This window comes from Ostrea edulis, chromosome 1, assembly GCF_947568905.1.
Source record: "Ostrea edulis chromosome 1, xbOstEdul1.1, whole genome shotgun sequence".
Taxonomy (NCBI): domain Eukaryota; kingdom Metazoa; phylum Mollusca; class Bivalvia; order Ostreida; family Ostreidae; genus Ostrea; species Ostrea edulis.
The window spans coordinates 98,178,128-98,201,557 of record NC_079164.1 but is presented as its reverse complement, the minus strand read 5'-3'; the positions used below and the strand labels follow the sequence as shown (position 1 = coordinate 98,201,557).

At 36.0% G+C, this 23,430-nt stretch overlaps 2 protein-coding genes across 2 annotated transcripts in view; one reads left to right on the top strand and one right to left on the bottom strand.

The window, feature by feature from the left end:
* LOC125671540 (SEC14-like protein 2) overlaps positions 1–2,160 on the bottom strand; it is a 43,678-nt gene extending 41,518 nt beyond the window's left edge. Inside the window, exon 1 of the mRNA XM_048907326.2 lies at positions 2,074–2,160. The gene's annotated coding sequence lies outside the window, so the exon portion shown is untranslated. The remainder of the gene's footprint in view (positions 1–2,073) is intronic.
* Positions 1,775–23,430, top strand: part of LOC125671527 (potassium voltage-gated channel protein Shaw-like) — a 23,193-nt gene continuing 1,537 nt past the window's right edge. Inside the window, exons 1-3 of the mRNA XM_048907305.2 lie at positions 1,775–1,907; positions 21,743–22,257; positions 22,478–23,430. The exon at positions 22,478–23,430 is cut by the window's right edge and continues 1,537 nt beyond it. Of these exons, the coding sequence (XP_048763262.1) occupies positions 21,808–22,257; positions 22,478–23,362 (1,335 nt within the window). The 5' untranslated portion in view covers positions 1,775–1,907; positions 21,743–21,807 and the 3' untranslated portion in view covers positions 23,363–23,430. The remainder of the gene's footprint in view (positions 1,908–21,742; positions 22,258–22,477) is intronic.

Sequence of the window (23,430 nt, the reverse complement as noted above, 5' to 3'; positions counted from 1 at the left end):
TTACAACAATTCAGTTTCTGAGAACACTGTTTTTCTACATTATATCAGTTGAGAATGCATGTTCAGTAGAATGGCATGTAAAGTGGCTTCATTAGCAAATAAGTCAATATTTGATTATCTAATACATAATGGAAGATCATTAATAGGAGGGGTCCTAGTACAGATCCCTGTGGAACTCCCGTTGTGACTGTCTAATAAGATGATTGTTGACAAAGGGACACTGACTCTGTCACGCAAGTATGAATGAAACCATTGTGATGTTGTAGCAACAAAATTATAGCATTGTAGTTTTTGAAGAATGCAATGATTTATTAGGTCAAAAGCTTTACTAAAGTCAAGAAAACAAGTACGAATAATTTTTCCTTTGTCCACGTCATGTAACCATTCGTCTGTGATTTTCGAGAGAACTGTTTGGCAATAGTGTAATTGTCAGAAATCTGGGATCATTCTATAAGATTAAAGCCTGCAAATGAGATCGATGTATGTCGCTACATGTTTTCCTATTATTTAAAATAATGTTGGTAAAATAGATAGTGGGGTCTAATCAATCCTCCTTTTTCAAGACCAGGGTTACTTTGTAAGTTTAAAATGTTAAAAGGTTTTAAACCCGAACTGCATGTGTTATTGCCTTGTTACTTCTTGCAACAGCAGAATGTCGCTAGTTCAGATTGGTTTCCTGTCTCCCCCCCCCCCCCCCCCCGTCCTCCCATCAATTGAACATGTCTGGAATAACATGACGTCACGGTTATGTTTACGTCAGAAGACCTCAACAATGCTACACATGATGAACAAGTGAAGAATACTAACCGTTTAATAAATCCTATAAAAGAGATAAAATCAAGAACAGGACAAACACGGACCCCTGAATGCACCAGAGGTGGTATCAGGTGCCTAGGGGGAGTAAGTATCCCCATGTTGATCGGTTACAGGCGTAATGAGCACTATAGCTTGATCATGTTAAGGGAGTAATCCGTAGCCAAAATCAGTATATTAAGAACGGTCTAACAGTTGCATGGTATGAAACACGTCAGACAGCATTCGACCCAGTGATAGCTTATATTTGCAAATTAGATCATTATAATCACCAAAGAATTGCGAAATGCTGACTTTAAACAAGCCTATTGAAACCCCTGTAATATCAATTCATGAATCGTCAATTATGAATCGTTTAAAGTCAGCATTTCGTAATTCTATGGTCATTAAAACGATAAAATTTAGCAATACCTTTCAGTGGGTAAAATGCTGTCTGACATCTTGGGACATTCTTTATGGGAGTTATAAGATTGATCACCGTAAGTTATCTTCACCTTTCATAGTCTCGCCTTCATTGATAAGTCTACCGAAATAGAAAGATGATTATTTTTGCTGGTACTGCAGTTTTGAGAAATTTTGCAGATAAAGTATCAATACCAGGACACGTGTTGTTAGTCGATTCAGTAGAATATATTTCACCAGAAGCTAAAATTCTTTCAAGATCTACATATATACATGTATGTAAAAATTCATGATAATATATCAAATTCATACTCATTTGTTTCAACATTTGTAATGTTACCTTTACTTCCTTATCGTGTGATTGAATAGAAATTTGAAGATAGGTAATTATAGAGATGTTTGTAGAATCAATATGTTAAGCAAGAAATGGTTGATGACGCGATTCCTTCTTATTCACACACATTTAATTATCTCTGGAGATGATGGACCGCAAGCTGCCCCTTGTATTGTTACTAATGTTTACACTATACTGCGCCTATTGTATTACACAACATACTGTCAATACTCCCACATCATTTTCTAAAAAAGATGGTCGAAAGGTTAACATATGTCTAAGCGCCATTTTTTCAAGATGGATAATACATTGCAGTGCAAGATCCTCGGAGTTGTCACTAGACCACGCGGTGTCCGGGGTATGTTACAGAAAGATTCTTAATGTCTTTAAAAGTATAAATAACTAAAAACCCTTGAGCAAATCTTACTTGGCAGATTGGGTTATTATTTAACATCTTATTAAAAGTGTGTTTCATAACGTTCTTATAGTTTAATCTTGAATTTTTAAAAGCATGATAGACGTACCTCGTCCCTGGTATCATGTTAATCCCCCAGCTAGATACGCTGTATTATGTAACGTGAATTATGATTAAGTGCATGTAATTATCATTTTAAGGAAGTTTATTTACAGGAAACTCAAATCGTCACTGGGTGACAAACCAGGGTTTCTTGTATTTCTTACTATAATGTCATGTCAATATTTTTTTTCGTCATAGTAAATGTTCATATTTACTTGCTTTTAAACCATTTTCAACACGTCCCATGTCCCGGGTTTACGTTAACTGGTCTATCTTGGGAGCTGTCACAATTGGGGACCAGTTAAGAGAAAAGCAGGCTGACGAAATCAGAGTTGTGATTTAAACCGGGGACAGGGGCATGTTGAAAATGGATTAAAAGCAAGTAAGTTTTGATTTCCTTGTGACGGTTTTCTGCATTGTTGTTAAATGTTTGAAAACAAGTTGTCTATTACGTAAATCCAGGCACATCTGAGTCGAAACGTCGGTCGAAGCATAAACCGCTACCGACTCCGGCATTATAATTTGCACGTTTTCCAGAATCAAAACATGAATGCTTGCGAAAAGAAGTCGATGAAGGCTATGCCTCTCGACTCTCCTAAAGAGAAAAGGGGTAATGAATACCTATTCTAACCCGGATCATAGTTAGGTGTATAGTACAGACATGATACACGTGTTCAGTGTATAGTACAGACGTGATACACGTGTTAGATGTGTAATACAGACATGATACACGTGTTAGGTGTATAGTACAGACGTGATACAAATGTTAGGTGTATAGTACAGACGTGACACACGTGTTAAGTGTATAGTAGAGACATGATACACGTGTTAGGTGCGTAATACAGACATGATACACGTGTTAGGTGCGTAATACAGACATGATACACGTGGTAGGTGTGAAATACAGACGTCATACACGTGTTAGGTGTATAGTACAGACGTGATACACGTGTTAGGTGTATAGTACAGACATTATACACGTGTTAGGTGTATAGTACAGACGTAATACACGTGTTAAATGTGTAATACAGACATGATACACGTGTTAGGTGTATAGTACAGACGTGATACACGTGTTAAATGTGTAATACAGACGTGATACAGGTGTTTGAAGTGTAGTGCTAGTGCGATATACACGTGTTAGGTGTGTAGTACAGACATGATACACGTGTTAGGTGTGTAGTGTTAGCATGGGAAGATATTTTAGGTTGTAGCTGTATCTGATGCATATGTAGGGGGTTTGATTGGGTTTGGATTGTAATGGGTACTTTGGCCCTTACGTACAAGAGCGTTTTGGGGGATGTGGAAAGCATAGCAGTATAGCAATGAAGGCGTTTTATAGCCTCTTACCGGAGGAGCCGAATGAGACACCTAGTTTGCATTCAGTTTGTCGGTATGTCCTTCTGTCCATTTGCCACAACTTCGTTTTTGGACTTTTCCCATCATGCTTTGCCTTAGGAAGCTGAAATTTGGTTTGTACTTTGTTAATGTATGTTTACAGATCAAATTTAATTACTTTCGTCACAGTTGAGTGCTTTTTACAATGTTTTACAATTTCTTGAACTTTTATTTTCCGGACTTTTCTCTACGATGCCAATTAACTTGTGAATTTGATATTTGGTTTTATCGAATGAGCAGATACACAATAAGTTTCTCTTTCGTCATAATTGAGTTATTCAAACAAAAAATGTAAAACTTAATCTCATGCTTGACTGGATTCATTCATGTTCTCTGTTTAGATCTCTGTATGTTTCTATATAAGTTAAAGCATACAGATTTGTAATCAAGTTCGTCGGATTAGCTACATCTATTCACAAAGAGATCGAATGATGATATTTCCTGATATTAAAAAGAAATATCCGCCCATTCATCCAAAATATCCGATCGTCCGACTTTCATTCAAACACACAAGAGATCTAAACACCACGTAGCGACGCTTTAGTGACATCGAAGACGCAAGGTTACCGCTCTTTTTATGCTTCATTGTTCAGAATACTGGTTTTTCCTAACACAGCATTATTCACAACTCGAGGCTGATGATACAAATGAAGCGTTGTCTGATGTCACGATAAAGACATCTTTGTTTGCGATGAAGGACGTCTTTTAAATAACACAATTACAGAGAGATTCTCAATATAGGCTTGTATTATCGAAGTCCCCGGTACTTCGGTAAATTCAAATCATGTTTACCATCTTAATAATCAAAGATATCTAGTTCAACCCTTCTAAATCCACTAAAACATTTCAAGATAAGATATTTTCGCAACATATTTCACATTAAAGTAAAATAAAATTAGTTTCAAAAGGCCAAAGTCGGCAAGATTTCAGGATGCTTTAGAATTCGGCTATTTTTATTTATTATTTTATTTTTTTGCTAATAGTATATTCTTTAAATAATCAAATCCCTTCAAAACAAATAGAGTTAATATTCCAATTGATGATAGGAATGATATGAACTTAATTCAACATAATAATTTATAGGTAGGACCATCACATATTTTAAGTGGTAATGTTTATCTCTTATATACTAGCGGAAAAAAGAAAATGTGCATTATCTAATATATGGGGAAAAAATAATAATAAAAAATAACAATGAACAAATTTTATTTTTTGTAATACTGTTAATAAATATATTTGTTACAGCATTTCATAATCCATTAATGTTAACGTCGAATAACGTCAATTTCAGCACACTCGACTGGTATTCGAACTTGAATTAACAAAGTTAATAACGCATGTGACCACCATTTGCATTCACGCATGCTTGACAACGGCGCCTCATTCATGCACCTAAGGTGTTCAGAAATGCTTGAGGGATGTTGTTCCAGATGTTGGTTAAAGCCTGGCCTAAATCAGCCAATGTGACTGGCTGATTTGGTAAACGGCGTAGACGTCGTTCCATTTCATCCCAGACGTGCTAGATTGGCGATAAATCGGGGGGAACAGCTGGCCAAGGCAAGACATCGACATTCTGTTGAACAAAAAAGTCCCTGACTACATGTGCAACATGTGGCCTTGCGTTGTCTTGCTGCAGAGTGATGTGATTTTGTTGTCTCTGTATGAAGGGTATCATATGGCGCTGAATAATTTCGTCTCGATAGCGTACGCCGGTGAGATTTCCATTGACAATTTGTAGAGGGGTCCTTCCACGTGCTGTTATTCCACCCACACCATAACGCTACCTCAACCGAATTGTCGACGTTGTACAACACAAGCGTCCTGGTACCGCTCCCCAACGCGACGATATACCCTACAACGGCCGTCACTGCTATCCAAATGAAACCTGGATTCATCAGTGAACAGAATATTGGCCAGTCCTGCATTCTGAATCGCAGATATCGTCTGCACCACGCTAGTCTAGCGATACGATGAGGTTGAAGCAGTATTGGGCGCACCGCTGGACGTCTTGGTCTGATGTTGTGCTCGCGCAGATGATTACGCAGAGTTCTTTGATTGAATGGTCGAAGTCCGGGAATGCTACGAACAATCAAACTTGCTGTCTGGAAACGATTTCTTAGGTGCACAAATCTAATGTGGTCGTCCTGTCGACGCGACGTCACACGAGGACGCTCAGAACGTGGTCGATCCCGAGTGTTACTAGATTGTTGGAAACGTCTCCATAATGACTGGATGGGTTCCAATGAACTCCAAAGTGTCTTGCCTACGATATTTTGTGCCATTCCAGCTTGAAGCATCCCAACAGCACGAGTACGTTGATTTCGCCGAGTCGTGCATGACAGAAGGGCAAATTTTGTCAAAACTAAAGTGCTTTCCTTAACGAATAGTGTCCAAACAAACCTTTTACACTTCTTACTCCAAACAGTATTGGCCAGTAAAAGTCGTGTGTACGAACACGTAAATAAACAACATGTGTTCACTAACCATGGAAGAGTCGGGTACTCTCCGATATTGTTCAAAACATCACCTTTATCTATTGCTTAGATTTTATAAATATAAACAATAAATACAGAAAAAATATACTAAATTTTATAATGCACAGTTTCTTTTTTCTGCTAGTATATATACGATCTGCTATAATATAAAATCATTTGAAAAATTAAGGAGCATATATTTAATAAAGAATGAAGAAAATTCTGAAAGCGATAACTGAACCCAGCAATGTGTATAGATTTAATAAATCTAGTTCTTTATCTGATATATTTTTCATTCATTTATTTTCGATTATTTACAAACAGTTGACGTAAATAAGTCGATAATCATCTCCGGATACCAAATGTTACTCTGTTTGTAAACATCTGTCCAACTTTAAATAAAAATTGTTTGATTTGTAAGACTATTCAAGCAGAATACTGCGTAAACAACTTGGGGCTGGAAGGGGTAAGGTATTGTTATGCATGCCAATCGTACAGGGTGCTTGTTTTATCGCTATGCCTTCTCGATCGTATAGATCGTGGAAATCGTACTCAATCAGTGAAGTCTACATTCAGTTAGTATCACTAATTCTACCATGATTATTACAAAGATCAAAGGAATGCCGCGGTCATTATTCTGCGATATACCTCCAAACGTAATAACTGATTATTGAGAAAGTGATACTTATGTCGCTTGCACTTCGCATTTTGCTAATACAACAATAAAGTTGATAACTGATAATTCAGTTTAATAATCATGAATCTCAAGCAATACATGCTGCAAAACGAAGTCATAAATGACTGAAGAAAATTTGTCGATCATTCAGTACATTAAATCAATCGCCTGCATTCCGAGATCGATTGACATGTAAAGATGCCGATGCATTTTTCTTGGACTGTGTATTCAAAGCAGTTAATATAATCCGTCAATATCAAACTAAATGCTTGAAATAGTTTCCAAAATCGATCTAGAATATCCTTAATTACCATATCACCCTTTTCTTCAGCCAATAATAATAATATTTTTTTGGTTAAAAATAGGCCTCGTTAATATGCCTTGACGTCACAGTGACCTAATTCGTAGCTACATAGGAAAACGATCTGCTGTATATTTTCTGAGGTGTAGTAGAATAGAAATAAAGTTCTTGTGCTAATAAAGTTCTTGTTTTGATGGATGATGAAGGATATAACCTCCTCGGTCTTGAAATATTGTTTGAAATATGAAATATAAAAGCCTCGGTTAAAATTGAAGACGTACTCAATCTAATTGAAATTAGATGTTGGATCCGTTTGCACACAATCTAATTGAAATTAGATGTTGGATCCGTTTGCATACTCCTACACAAACATCTAAAAACATCCAATAGAGGGTCCCGTCAGAGGTCAAATTCGGTATCACTCTAGACTTATCGGCTTCAACAAACATTCAATGATTTTGCCAGCGGTGATTTCATTGGTCAATCAAATTTGACCTCTGACGTGACCCTCTACGGGATGTTGTTAGATGTTTGTGTAGCGAGTATGCGAGCGGATCCAACATTTAATTTTAATTAGATTGTGTGTAGCGAGTATGCGAGCGGATCCAACATCTAATTTTAATTAGATTGAGACGTACTCTATATATATTTGCAAACACTACGGCGAAATTGATGACGCAATCTGTACACCCGGAAACGACAACTCGCACACGTAAACAAAATGTCACCGATTCTGGTCAGGCACCGAAATAGGGCAGTCGACGATATTTATTTTGACTGGACTATACCTGTACCTTTGACATTTTTTTTTTTTACCAATTGAAATCAACTACAATAATGCCCCAGGATGGAGCAACTCATTGACTTGTATAAAAACTTAATTATTGGATATAATTCTTACATTTGGTTGGGTACAAACTTGCAAACAAATATAGAGTACGTCTTCAATTCCCCCCCCCCCCCCCGAATATGAACTACTAGAAGGAGAGTATGCAAAAAATCAACACGAGCACCCCAAAAATAAGCCCATTTACGTATTACGTTTTCAAATTAATATAAAGTATACCAAAAGTCTAGAATTCTACACTATGTTATTTTATTCATTGACGTTTAATTGTACATCCCTCCTGTATTTTCGTTTTAATAGTTACAAACTTTTGGCAAACCTATATTAACAATGGCCACCGAAATAGGTGACGTCACCGTTTTAGGACCACTAAGTAACATGTTTTTTTGTGTGACGAAAATATATTCAATTAACGTACCAATGAATTTGGAATTTTTTTTTGGATGAAAGTAAAGGAATTTTTAAAATTACTTTAAAGGTAGGTGTGTAATTTATTTATTTAATCCAAGTGATTAATGAGAAAATCGCGGTTTATGACTAAGGTCACCGAAACGATATAACCCGGACAAAATTGCAACAGAATTTATTTCTATCACATATCAATATACATGATGATAGATATAACATCAAAAATCTAAAGAAATCTACAGTGGAGAAAGTAGAAAACATCGTGATTTAATTTGGGCTATTTTGACTGGACTAGTAACAACATTGCAAACCAACAATAGGCACCTTGGTCAAGGATATTACACTATAATTATGAAGACATTTTTGAAACGTCGATAAATTAGCGTTTTGTGGTAATGACAAATGTATTTAAGCTTTCTGAAACATGAACAAATGTAAACAGAGACACCATAAATCGGAGAGAAATATCTATTCGGGGTTGTAATTTCCTAAATTGTTTACATATTGGTATTAGTGCAATATTCTTGACCCAGGCGCCTATGAGGCCAACGTAGGGAAATACGATTTTCTCAACGGAAAATGGCAGAAAAGTGACGTTATACGTGCGCGAAATGAGGCGCCGTTTTAATGTTTTTGAAGTATTTGCTGATATTTTTTATATCAAGAATTATTTTTTGATATCGGGAATTGGAATTATCGATATCAAGAATTCTTTTTTTGATAACAGAAAATACCTCAAAAATATTAAAACGGCACCTCATAGCGCGAAGTGTTGATACCTGTATATGGCTAGACGTTTTATGCAGTAAGAATGAAAGTGCCCTGGAATTAGTCAACTATACATTTTAGTTTGTGTATTTTATAAATCACAAATTTGTTCCAATTATTTTCTGATGGATAAACGAAATACTGGGTAAAACTCACTTACCCGAGTATTATTCCCAAACTTAAATATGTTTGCGAGCCAAGAGACATTACTACACTTGCATTATATCTACAATGTATCTAAAATACTTTGGAACATAAGTATCTTGTTCTTGTTTATAAAAAGATTAAAAAGAAACCGTTGGCTTCTCCATGTGTCCTATTGTGTTCCAGCTCTGGGTTGGACTGGGTGTGAAAACGTTGCATGGTAGCCTGCCGGTTTGTTCCATGTGAATATCTAGCAACTACACGTGGGACAATGCATATGACATGACGAACTGACTAAATATATCACTGTATTTCGTTGTTTGTACCTTCCAATACTTAATTCGTTGACGGCGCAGTGTTACCGTTAGGGCGATATCTCAGCTACATTCAATGTATAGATGAGCGGACTCCAATTCCAAATGCATTTGTGTTGTTTTGTTTTGTTTCGGTATAATATACAATTTATTGCATGATAGTGATGCAATAAATGTATAATGTATTCGCAAGTATATTTGGACGGAAAAATAAGCGAGTCCTGGGGTGACGGAGGAGATTGGTGGGTGTAAAACAAATTCAAAATGCCTGAACGAATCCATGTTGCACTTAAGACAACGGCTAATAAATGATTAAATTAATGACGATTACATCTGCTGAGGTCGCTTAGTTAACGTTTTGAATTTTAAAAAAAAAATCAGACAATCGATTAGTGTCAAAGAGTGTACCTGTTCCCCCTGAGAAGGCCTCTTAATCGCCTTGAATAATTTGATGTTCAAGGAATAAGCAATCAGCATCTTAACGAACGACAACACTAATCAAAACATTCTCATTACAATTACCCAAGTGGAAAATGAGTGACTTCCGGTTATATAATGTCATCATTATATATAAGAACATAGCTTAAAACTAATCGATATACACCATCAAATAGCAATGTAATATGTTGTAATACTGTTCTCAAATCAAATCCTTCGTTATCGTGCATAATTGATGAATTTGTCTGAAGTATCCATCTATTCACCATATAGTGTATCTCGGATTGGGTGTACAGGGGTGGATCCAGGAATTGTGGTTACGGGGGCGCCACTTTATGAGGCAGTGGGTGCAAGGCGGCGCCCTGGTGGGGTCCAGGGGACGAAGCTCCTGGATTTTACAGATTTTATGGGGCTTCAAATATTTCTCCCATTAAGTCATTTGTACTCTGTTTTCTATCATTTTAATAAGGTGAAATTGATAAAATTACCCAACTTTTAAGGGTTTTTGAAAAAAATTAAGTTCTCCCAATAAAGTAATTGAAGAAATCAAAGGATTTTGTCATTTATTTCTCCGGGAATGGAAGAAATTATTGCTTCTTTTATCGTTTAGTACATTTTCCGAAACAAGATACCGCGATTTACCTTAAATTTGAAAATGATGGGGGGGGGGGGGGGGGGGGGGGGGGGGGGGGGGGGGGGGGGGGGGGGGGGGGGGGAACGGCTGCGCCCACCTCTAAATCCGCCACTGGTGTAGTGGATGACGAAAATTACGGCCGCTGATGAATGAAGGCACGAGGGTGAGGCTACATGTATATCATAATGACCATACAAGTACTATTAGATGTGTAGAATATTTCTCCTAAACATCCAACAAATTGAAACTGGGTATATAAATATATTGGGGACAGTAATATCTACCCAAATCGTGAAATTATTTACCGGTACCCTGGGTCATGGTGATCAGATTTGAGGGCGGGCTTAGATCAAATTGATAAAATACATTAAATCTTTAATGATCATATATCACAACCTGAATCCATAGTTGTGATGAGTTTGGATGCCTTTAACAAAATCGCCAAATTCACAACCCCACTGTTAGAAGTTCCGACCCAAAGGGCTATAAACTAGGGGCGGATCCAGAAAATTTGAAAGGTGTGACCCAACTTTGTAGGAGAAATTGCGTTAAATCTTTGAAAAGTACTTTTTACATATGTATTCCTTAACATATATATAGAACTCGTACTTGGACGTCAAACAGTTGATGGCACAAAAGTTGATGTGTCTTGACCCTAAGCTAAAGTGATTTGACCAGGATCACTATCATAAAATCTTGCGAGGCCACAACATAGTAACTGAAATATACTAACAGGTCATACATGGCACAGATGATACCGACAATGTATTATGAATTTGAATCAAGGTCATTTGGACAAAGTAAAACTTATATATGTACAGAGACTTTGACCTGATCCCGATAGAAGGACATCATATAAATCCACTAGTTTTCATCCATATTGAGACGTCACCAGCTGTAGGTAAAGTACCACAAATTAGCGCTGAAGGGTTCTTTCATGTGCCAACGCCTGTCGCGACATGGGACCTAAAGTCATATCCGAAAGACCCGTGACTCTCACTTCTAACTGTCGAACACTTGACGAAGGAGCAATTATTAATATGTTTACATCTTAGGCCATGCCAATTTGTAATCTAGTTCGTCGGATTCGCCGCTTCTATTTGTAATAAATCCAGATTATAATATTATCAAAAAATAATATCCGCCCGCCTGTCCAAAAATATCTGCGTAAAATATTTTCGACTTTTTACAACAAGCGCACAAACGATCTTGATGCATGTTCCTGACAAATGAAAAGAAAGCTCTCGAAAAATGTCCTAACAGTGTAATACGGTGTTTTAAGTTATTCATGATATCTATCTTAATACATGTATTTACGATACTTCATAACACTGGATTGGAAGTTGTTCCTTATACTGCAATCGAACTGGAAGCCGAAGAAAATTTTGAAGCTCTATTCGATGCCACTATTTAGAGAACATTGATAGCGTATGATTGATTGATTATATATTGTTCAAAGTCTCTCTTGAGAATATTTCACTCACATGAAGACGTTACCATTGGCGGTGAAGGGCTGCAAATTTTTTGGCCTATGCTCAGCGCTTATGGCCAATGAGCAGGGAGGGATCTTTATCGTGCCACACTTGCTGTGACATGGGTCTCAGTTTTTGTGGTCTCATCCGAAGGACCGCCCCATTTATTCGCCTCTTACGACAAGCAAGGGGTACTGAGGACTATTCTAAATCGGATCGACAGTTAACAACAAATTCACAAAAGGTTTTTGGTGATTATTAATTATGTGTGTTCTATTAAAATTCAAGAAAATACTAAAAGCGATACATTGGAGATTTCAAATTTGGACATGCCCCTAGCAATATGCATAGATCTTAATCGAAAGTTTGTAGAAATGAAACTAAAATAATATTCTTTAAAAAGATCTTATGAATTAATGTTGCAAAGTACATGTATTAGGTATGAAGAAAATGAAGTCTTTGAAACCTGAAATACTTCTTATTTAATGTAAACTATATCAACAAAGTTGAAAAATGTTGAGTTCACGTGGTAAACAAATGATATCTGATGATTTTAGATCTTTATTTTAAGCGCTCGCTTTTTAAAATCACACTTAATTCAATTAAAATTATTTATATTTCTTGTATTCGTTCGCCTCATAATTTTATCTCCAAAATAAAAAATAATATTTGTAAAATAATTTCGCCCTCTCGCCTCACTTTTTTTGTTTGAAAATCCGAAGAACTATTTTACAAATTGGTGTGGCCTTAGGTTTCACGAGCCATGACACTACGACCTCACAGTTACGAAGCGAACGCTCTACCATTGAGCCATGTACAGCTACTAATAAATATTTAACAGAAATTATATCTTTAGGCCATAACTTTGTAATGAAGAAACATTGATAATTTGATAACCCATAATTGACACAAGGATTGCTTGATATGGTGACACTAAAATAAAATTAAATACAAACTAAATACAATTTCAACGTCACTTGTAAAAAATAATGATCATGATAAAAGAAAACTTTACACATTTACCCATGATATAATTCCGTGTACATAGACCATGTGATGGAGAGAAGGTAGAAATTCAGATTCAACATCTTGTATTACATGAAGACAAATATGTAAAAGTCCGTTGTATAACATTTTTTAAAAACTTTAACAATACACGTGAGCGGATCAAAGGATCTAATCTTATTTAGATTGAAACGTAAGGAAATGGTTATTTGAAATAATAAGTAATTTGAAATCGGGTTTTAATGACGCAATACAACTTATCTCGTCCTGCACGCAAGTTTTTCTACTTTTTATTTATTTATTTTTGGCTTTGGGGGGTGGTTTTTTTGGGTTTTTTTTCTTCTTTTGCAGTTGGGAGGAATTATTGTTCTTGTCGATTATTTGATATAAGGATGCCCGATTTTCTAGTCATAGATTAATATAACATACCAGGTTTTTCCTATTCATAACGGCATGTTAAATCTAAACCACTTAATTCGATCGGAAGAAAACGTTGGATTGGATAGCGGGGTTGTAGTAATAGCTCCCTACTGAGACGAGAAATGAATGCTTTCTGCAAACTGTTTGACTAAACGAGCATACATTGGTTTCTTGTAGTGAAGAAAATTCATTCAAAGACTAGCACAAAATGACACGCGTCACATCATGGTCCCGGAGCAACCTTAAGTATGTAGCTTTGAAGGAAATGAAATGTGTTATTGATGTTATTCTGCCGAAAGCAGCCATGTCATTATTGGACTGTATAGGGAGTGTTCTAAGGGTCAAAGGTCAAATCTAGGAGATATAAATCGAGGAACTTGAACACATTACCTTACTCACACTCTACATCAATATATACAATTTGATCCCCCTCACTACTATTCTGAGAGGTCGTAGTCAGAACACGTAGGGAACTGTGCGCTGACTGGTGCGCGGATCAAGGTAAGGATTAAACTAATTTCAACTTAGGTGTATAGGTTTTGAGAATCTGCGATTTTCCTTGAATGGTTTATGGAAAACTTTTCAATAATTGTAGATTTTCATTACCGGTGCTATTCTAACCACTCTTTGTAAAGTTATATGATAAAACAATGTTTGCTTGGATGTTTAGGGAGACTATTAAGAATATTGCTTTGCTTGAATCAAAATCGAATATAGATAATACTAAACAAGAAAAATTGAACATCGAAACACCCGATATCGGGATTTTTTCATGCTTGTAAGGTCGTTTTCTAGATATTTCTGTCACATCGATATGGGCAAATTAATTTCCTATGTATACGCTTATTTATTATTATTTTTTTGATACATTTTGAAACATTAAATGTTTAATAAAACGCAACTGGTAACATTTTAAATCTGATTGCATATTTCATTATCTGTGGCCCGCTCGTACCCTGATCGCGTCAAACGATCCTTTGCCAAACTCTCGGCATTTAGAAATGAGACTCTTGAGTCCATTGCAACTTCTTGGGGTTTTCCGCTTGTCGCTCGCCTCTCGACCTGTGTCGCGGCAGGAGTTGGTACACTAAGGAGCCCTTAATGCTACGGCTGGGCGCTAACTTCAAGCTAATGACGTCTCTATATGAGTGGAAAAAAAATCAACATACGACAACAAACATACAAATTACCAGTGCTGAATTACTACCGAATTTTGGCAAATTCCCTAAATAAAATCGTCACCACCACCCCCAAATGGTGTCAAAACCTCCTAACGACATTAAGTGATGAACGTTTTATTTCAACTAAATATAAAATGAATTTTGTAACAAATATTTAAATGCCATCCGCTGTTGCGTCAATAGCGCTCTGATGAAAGAGAGTATGAGAGCAGTAACAGGATGTTTTCGTCATTTAATCAAGCGTTTTTATAACCCTGTGTAATGTCAAATTCATGACGTGCGTGTCATGTTGCATTATTTGAAGAATTATTTGAAAACAGGTGTTTAATTCTTGATATATAAATAGTGAGCACATATACATATGTAAATAGCTTATTTATATATCAAGATCCAAGCACCTGTGTGTGAAAAGGTTGCAAAATAGAACAGGTTTGGCACTGAGGCACAGTTACTAAACTCAACAGGTAGAGCGTATTTATCACATGCTGGAAATGTCCCAATCCGTCTCAGAAAGTGACTCTGCGAATTTCTGTCTCAGTCCATATAGACATATGGGAATTTCTGTCCCAGTCCATAGAGACATATGGGAATTTCTGTCCCAGTCCATAGAGACATCTGGGAATTTCTGTCCCAGTCCATAGAGACATCTGGGAATTTCTGTCCCAGTCCATAGAAACATCTGGGAATTTCTGTCCCAGTCCATAGAAACATCTGGGAATTTCTGTCCCAGTCCATAGAGACATATGGGAATTTCTGTCCCAGTCCATAGAGACATCTGGGAATTACTGTCCCAGTCCATAGAAACATATGGGAATTTCTGTCCCAGTCCATAGAAGCATCTGGGAATTTCTGTCCCAGTCCATAGAAACATCTGGGAATTTCTGTCCCAGTTCATAGAAACATCTGGGAATTTCTGTCCCAGTCCATAGAAACATCTGGGAATTTCTGTCCCAGTCCATAGAGACATCTGGGAATTTCTGTCCCAGTCCATAGAAACATATGGGAATTTCTTTCCCAGTCCATAGAAACATCTGGGAATTTCTGTCCCAGTCCATAGAAACATCTGGGAATTTCTGTCCCAGTCCATAGAGACATCTGGGAATTTCTGTCCCAGTCCATAGAAACATCTGGGAATTTCTGTCCCAGTCCATAGAAACATATGGGAATTTCTGTCCCAGTCCATAGAAACATCTGGGAATTTCTGTCCCAGTCCATAGAAACATCTGGGAATTTCTGTCCCAGTCCATAGAAACATCTGGGAATTTCTGTCCCAGTCCATAGAAACATCTGGGAATTTCTGTCCCAGTCCATAGAAACATCTGGGAATTTCGGAGAACCGCCAACAAAGTGTTATCGGAAGTAGCTCCACAAATTCTGATCACCTTGAGTGAGTGACTGTGTATTCCGATGATAGGAAGAAGAAGGCAAAAAAAAAAGAGGGGGAAACACGGCAAAGTACGATGAAAATTAAGTGGATACAGTTTTTTTTCCAAATCTTACATTTGAGAGTTTTATGGATCACATCTGACTCACAGTAAAGAAAAAGCAACCTCAACAGACGTGTTGATAAGTTCAAGGAAAAACGAAATTATGTCTAGTTACAAAAAAAATCAATAGTTATTCTTTATTCATGGAAGAATTTATAAAAATCCTAGATTATCCCAAAATTTCGATGATGAATAGAACATGGGGTAGCTTAAATTGTCCTGAAAATCCCCGACAGGCGAATTTTCGATTGTATATTTTGACAATTGTGATGATAATATACTTTATTTGTTTGTGTGTTGTTTACGTCACATTCTAGACATTGTTCATTGACATAGGGACGTCACCAGTGAAGTACTACATATTTTGAAGTTACAAAGTATGTATAATCATATCAAATATATCAATAAGTTAATGGAGTCTGATTTCAATATTCCCCATATTTAAACATGCGTCCGTGTCAAAAGCAGATATTGTCATAAATACGCGGAAGTGGTGCCGTGTTATCTATACAGTGAGCATTAAAAGATGAATTTAATCGAATCCCTTTTATTAGGTAATCCTTAATTATATTTTCATTGATGTTGGTTGCTTGTTAAACTGAAGATCAATATTAAAGTATCGACTGCACGTATGCCTTTATCAATCTAAATCCTGCCAATATATTGCTTGAGTGTGAGTTATATCTTGGCTAACAATGCTTAGGTTCTGTTACATCTATATGTCGGATACTTCAAACACCCAACCTCGTCAATCATCTATGAAGGCGCATTTTAAATTGACACATTTTGTAAATATCAATTTAGTAGGAAATAAAAAGCAATCAAATATATATTTGCTGGTGGATTCATTATTTGAAAATCGCTTCGGTTTGCAAACCATTAATGCTCTAAATCCACAAAGCTTTCTTTATTTAGTTTGTTTGATTAAGTCCTTTAAAATCGATATACTTCTTAGATGTTTAAAAAAATAATAAAGGATTTACTTTTGATGAATAGACCAAAAGAATTAATATTAGCCCAGAATATTTGTACATTTTAAAACAGAGCATGTATACCAACAATCAAAATGTTTGTAGAAATATTGTCCCCAGAAATGCATTTCATGATGAGGATAAATGCAAGATACTAACATCATAATCATATTGGATAAACGAGTTGAACGAATTAGCTGTACTTTAAATTTATAGTCTCGCCTGAAGATAAATAAATGTACTACATGTAAACAGAGTTAGAGGAAATATCAGTATATTTATTTAACCATTAGAGAAATCTTGTTTCGCCTGATTTACTCTTTTCTTACTGACCAGATTTTTGACCCGCCAGATTGGCAATTGAGAAAATACATTAAGATAAATGTCGGATAATTCAGCACGTGCGCTAATTAGGTAAGATTATCAATTTTCAGGAGTTATTGTTTTTTTAAACTCTGGATCAGTATCGGACTAGATGTTGCCTTTTCAGACAGCAGTACCCTGACTTTGGTGTTGGTCTTTAGATACATATTTCAATGATATTATAATTTATATCATTGTTAATTTCGTCACCATAAGATGAATAGCTAGAATACATAGCATTGTGTTTAACTCATGCACGGAAATTTGAAATTCCATTGTTTATTGAAAAATATTGGTAAATTATATCATCAAAGCAGGTATTTTAAAACTTAATCACCCATGTAATGTTACGTAACCATGAGAGAGAGAGAGAGAGAGAGAGAGAGAGAGAGAGAGAGAGAGAGAGAGAGAGAGAGCACTTAGAAATACTATGTACATGTATGTTAGTCCTGTAACGGATGAATATAAAAATTGCTATGCGTCATGACTGTGATGAAATATACAAACATGCTATTTGTAGAGATGCATTCAATCAGGTATGCTTGTTCAAACAGTTGATGCGAATTACTTACATGTATATTATCAGGAGGTGTAATTTTCAAGGTGTGTCAAGGTCACACGCGAAATTTCTGCCATTTCCCCCGAAAACTTTTATCTCCTTCATAAGAGGTGTTCTTGGAAATTTGGAAGGGGGGGGGGTAAAGGGTTACAGTCTGGACTCTTTCTTGAAACTCCCAGTGGATCTAGGGAGAAGCCCTGTAGGGGGCCCAGTGGCATAATCCCTTGTAGCTTCAGAGTTCTGACAAAGTAATACGTATACATTTTAATGTATTTGGACATATTTCTATAAGAAAAAAAATCATACATGTAAGGGGTAGGTGGGGGTGTTAACGCTGGATCCACCACTGGGAAAGAACCGCGAAGTTCTGATTGATTTATCGTCCTGCTCATGATTGATCTACACAAGACCCAATCATTTCCAATAATACTACATTATGCACGAGATCATAAGACTAGGATGAAGAGGAGACAATCCACGTACTAATTTACTAATTTCAGCTCAAAGATTAGTGACTTTACGGGATCCAGAACGAGAATATTTTACTGGACGTCAAAACTTTTGTATATGAATATGTATAGGCTCAAATTTTCTGAACTAATCTTTAGAGCTGACAATGCGAGTAATCTCTCTGTGCTCGTAATACGATTCATTCATGTTTCATAGCAGGCTCGTAGCAATGGTTTAAAGAAGGGGGTTTAGTTTACATATATCATGTCATGAAGGTGTGCAATGCTTTAACCGGAAGTCGCCACGGTCACGTTGCTTTGGAGATATTAAAAAAAACCTTGTATACACAATACATTGCGAAGTTCCAATATGTGTTGTGTATCTAGCTAATCAAATAGCAATGGTGTGAATGCCACGGGTCCTCGGAGATGACCTTAAAAACGGATGTCCCTTGTCACAGCAGGTGTGGCACGCTAAAGAACCTTCACTGCTCAATGACTGTAAGCGCCGAGCATAGGTCTAAATTTGAAGCCCTTCACCTGTGTTGGTGACGTCTCCATATGAGTGAAAAATTCTCCACAGAGACGTTAAACAATATTTAATTCTTCACAGAGACGTTAAACAATATTTAATTCTCCACAGAGACGTTAAACAATATTTAATTCTCCATAGAGACGTTAAACAATATTTAATTCTCCACAGAGACGTTAAACAATATTTATTTCTCCACATAGACGTTAAACAATATTTAATTCTCCACAGAGACGTTAAACAATATTTAATTCTCCACAGAAACGTTAAACAATATTTAATTCTCCATAGAGACGTTAAACAATATTTAATTCTCCACAGAGACGTTAAACAATATTTAATTCTCCACAGAAACGTTAAGCAATATTTAATTCTCCACAGAGACGTTAAACAATATTTAATCCTCCACAGAGACGTTAAGCAATATTTAATTCTCCACAGAGACGTTAAACAATATTTAATTCTCCACAGAGACGTTAAACAATATTTAATTCTCTACAGAGACGTTAAACAATATTGAATTCTCCACAGAGACGTTAAACAATATTTAATTCTCCACAGAAACGTTAAACAATATTTAATCAATCAATCGACAGCACAACGGGTTTGTATACTTTCAGATTACATTCTATCAAAGAGGCTATCTTTAGACAGGCGTTCGCTCGTATTAAATTCATTTTGCAGAAGACAAATTCTCCTCATCTCAATTGTCGTCAACTGTCATTCTTTATGACATGGGTGAAATTTATATTTATAAGTAATGATTTACCATGATGATAAAAGTAATGACTTACCGTTATGATTTACATGTATAAGTAATGATTTACCATTATGATATAAGAATTGAATTTACCACTATAATAAAAGTAATGATTTACCATTATGACATAAGTAATGATTTACCATTATGATAAAAGTAATGATTTACCACTATGATATAGGTATGATTTACCACTATGATATAAGTAATGATTTACCACTATGATATAAGTATGATTTACCATTATGATATAAGCAATGATATACCATTTTGATATAAGTAATGATTTACCATTAATTATGATATAAGTAATGATTTACCACTATGATATAAGTATGATTTACCATTATGGAATTTTCATATCTAATGATTAGTCATCCAAAAACTTACTGTTTTAAATACCTCTCTGATTCCACAAACAAGTACTCTGAAGTTGAAATGAAAAGATATGCTGGAGTTAATTCCTCACTGACAATATCTTCATAGTCGTTGGTGATCAGGTCTTCCAACAGTCTGTTGGAAATCCCATGGACACGAATTGTGCTCCTTTGTTAGCTGACCTGTTTTATATTCATATGAAGCAGAATTTATTCAAAAACTGCCACATGAGAAGAAAAAATATGTTGCCTTCAACTCGTCATCTAGATATATCGACGATGTTTTATCTATTAACAATAATCATGTTCATTCATATGTCGATTCGATATATCCCTATGAAATCGAAATAAAAAAAACACCACAAAGTCCTTCACATCTGCTTCGTACTTAGATATTTTATTGAAAATAAATATGAACGGCAAACTAACAACTCAACCAACCTTACGACAAACGGGATGATTTCAGCTTCTCCATTGTCAACTTCCACATTTATGTAGCAGTATTCCATTATCACCTGCATATGGTGTTTATACCTCTCACCTGATTTAACATAAGAGCTTGTTCTGTGTGTTTTAGCTTTTAACTTAACATTTTAAAGTGCTTTTAGTTTTTAGATACTTTGCATAGTGTTCTACTTAAAAAAAACCTTTAACTATCGATCTCAATTCTTAATAATAATGTTTTATTTTGATAATTTTATAGATGTAAGATTTTATGTCATACTATCATTTAATTTCATTTTATTGTTGAATTCCCCACCGCTACCCTTGTAAAGCGCCCTAGAGTAATTTGTTCTATATAAGGCGCTATATAAATTTTATCATTATTATATTATTATGATACTGACAAACAAGTTGATGTCGCAGGGAATTCTCAGTATCGTGTAAAGTCAACATCTCGCAAATTCTATGGGAAGTAGACGATGGAGAAACCGTAATATCCCGTCTGTCATAAAATTGAGTTGTTCGTTTATTGTCATTAAAGGATATAAGTACAAAACAGATATGGAGGACTCTGTGGTGTCTTTTATTTCGAGTTCACAGATATTTAATTATAGGATTTATAAGTTTGATCATTGTTGTCAATCTTCATTTGTTCTACATGTAAATACTAGGGCTTCAATAAGAAATTGTTATTTAGATGTGTGCAGTCCAGCTATTCGAAGAGAATTAGCATCTTTAAGTCTATTTATACATATATGTACCAGTATTTGATGAGGCGTGGTTATTACCAATTCTAACATGCATGGTTGTGGTGATATTTGAGTATTTCTCTTCGTGGAGAGGAATTGGCGGATCCCAGAGAAGCGTCATACTTTAGCGTTTGATAATTCAACCTCTCAAAGTTCATCAACGAATGAATGGAGACCATCGCGACCAAAAACCTCGAAAATGGAGGTCTAAGAAATGTTCCGAAACGAAGCCTGGATTCTTCTATGATTTTAAGCTATCATCTCCCAATCAATTGTGCGACGCTTGATATAACGTGTGTATATATACTCTAGTTCTGAAAATAACTTATAAAATATTCGTAAATAGCATAACATTTGAAAACATCCAGTATTTCGTAATGTCATTAGAGTACCTGTACCGTTAGTATCATTACCAAATACAGGGGCCGTATATTAATAATCTAACGATTAAATACTAGATTAGGTTCAATAAAACCACGTGTATAATCGGTTATTTTCATTTTAGTTTCAGGAATCATGTCACAGTTCGTGTCATTTACAGTTCCCACGTAAGTGTAAAAAACTGGAATCATGGAATCAAATGTGGGCCGGGTGAAGTTTAATATCAGAGGCAGGACATTTGAAACTTTGGTGTCCACCATCAAATCCATCTCGGACTCCAAACTAGCGAACCTGACACCGGACCACACGTCATACGATACAGAGAAACAAGAATACTTCTTTGACAGAGATCCCGAACTCTTCAATGTTATATTAAATCTTTTAGTCTCTGGAAATTTGCATGTTCCGAAACATATATGTGGAGCTTTATTACGAGAAGAGCTGTCTTTTTGGGAGATCAAAAATGGCAACGTCAAGGAATGCTGCTGGAGACAGTATTTCCAACATGAGGACGATATGGCGATTTTGACGGATCTGATCCAGAATGACGACACAAAAGAGTCTGCATCAGATGACGAATCACTTAAGGAGAGAATATGGCACGTGCTAAATCACCCTGGGTCTTCCAAACTGGCAAAGGTATCATTATCCCTTTTAGATAGTTTTTACATGTATTGTAATGATTTGCAATGATTTCGTTTATACTCATACTTATAATCATTCCCATTATTTGATATAAGCATTGTATCTATCTTACGTTGGATTTTACTTATTTTAAGCTCAAAATAGTCACATCTTTTAGACATGTTTCCAAATTCAATGTAATCATATTCATCACCAATATATCTTTTCCTTGCAGACATGGTATTGTTTATATCTGTGTGTTGTGGGTGTAAGTATCCTGATTTTCTGTATTTGGAATATCCAAGACCTACGCACAGACCTGTATGTATCTGAGTTTATCACACATCACTATCCCGACATCCATCTCTCCGGAAATGATAAACTAACGACTCTCATTCTGACGGACCCAGTTCCGGTGTTGTTTGCTCTGGAAACAGGTTGTTTGTTATTCTTCATGACGGAATGGAGTGTGGGACTCATTGTCTGTCCGAAGAAGAAAGACTATCTCACATCGTGGACTCACATTGTCAGCTTTGTTCTTGTATTTGCCATGTTGATGAATTTCATCATGGAGTTCTTCAAGTCAATTCTAGCAGAAAACGAAGTGGCTCGCTGGTTGTATTTTTTGTGCAAAGCCATTAGCATGGTTCGACTTCTCCTTTTCGTTCGCGTTGCGCGTCGTTTTAGTGCTTTGAGAGTCCTTCTTCTTGCAATAAAGCACAGCCTCTTAGAATTATTATTGATGGCTATTACATTTTGTATTGGAATGCTGTTCTTTGCGACATTGATTTACTACGCTGAAATAACTAACAGCGATTCCTTTTCAAGCATATTTATCTCCATGTGGTGGGCTATTATCACCATGACAACCGTCGGATATGGCGACCTATACCCCACATCTATCGCTGGCTATGTGGTAGGGGTTCTGTGTGCCCTATCCGGTCTCTTGTTGCTCGCAATGCCAGTAGCAATCATTGCATCAAACTTTTCCGAGTACTACAGTCAAAATAGTTTTCATCAACGTTACCAAAGGCTACAAGAAAAGAACATTCGTAGGGAAAACGATGAATTGAATAAAATTCATCCTAAAGAAGACATTAAAGTTGAAGATTTCAAATAATATTTGCGATTCTAAGGTATAATTTAATTCTTCTTTTGCGTGTGTGTGTGTTTTAATTATTATTTTGC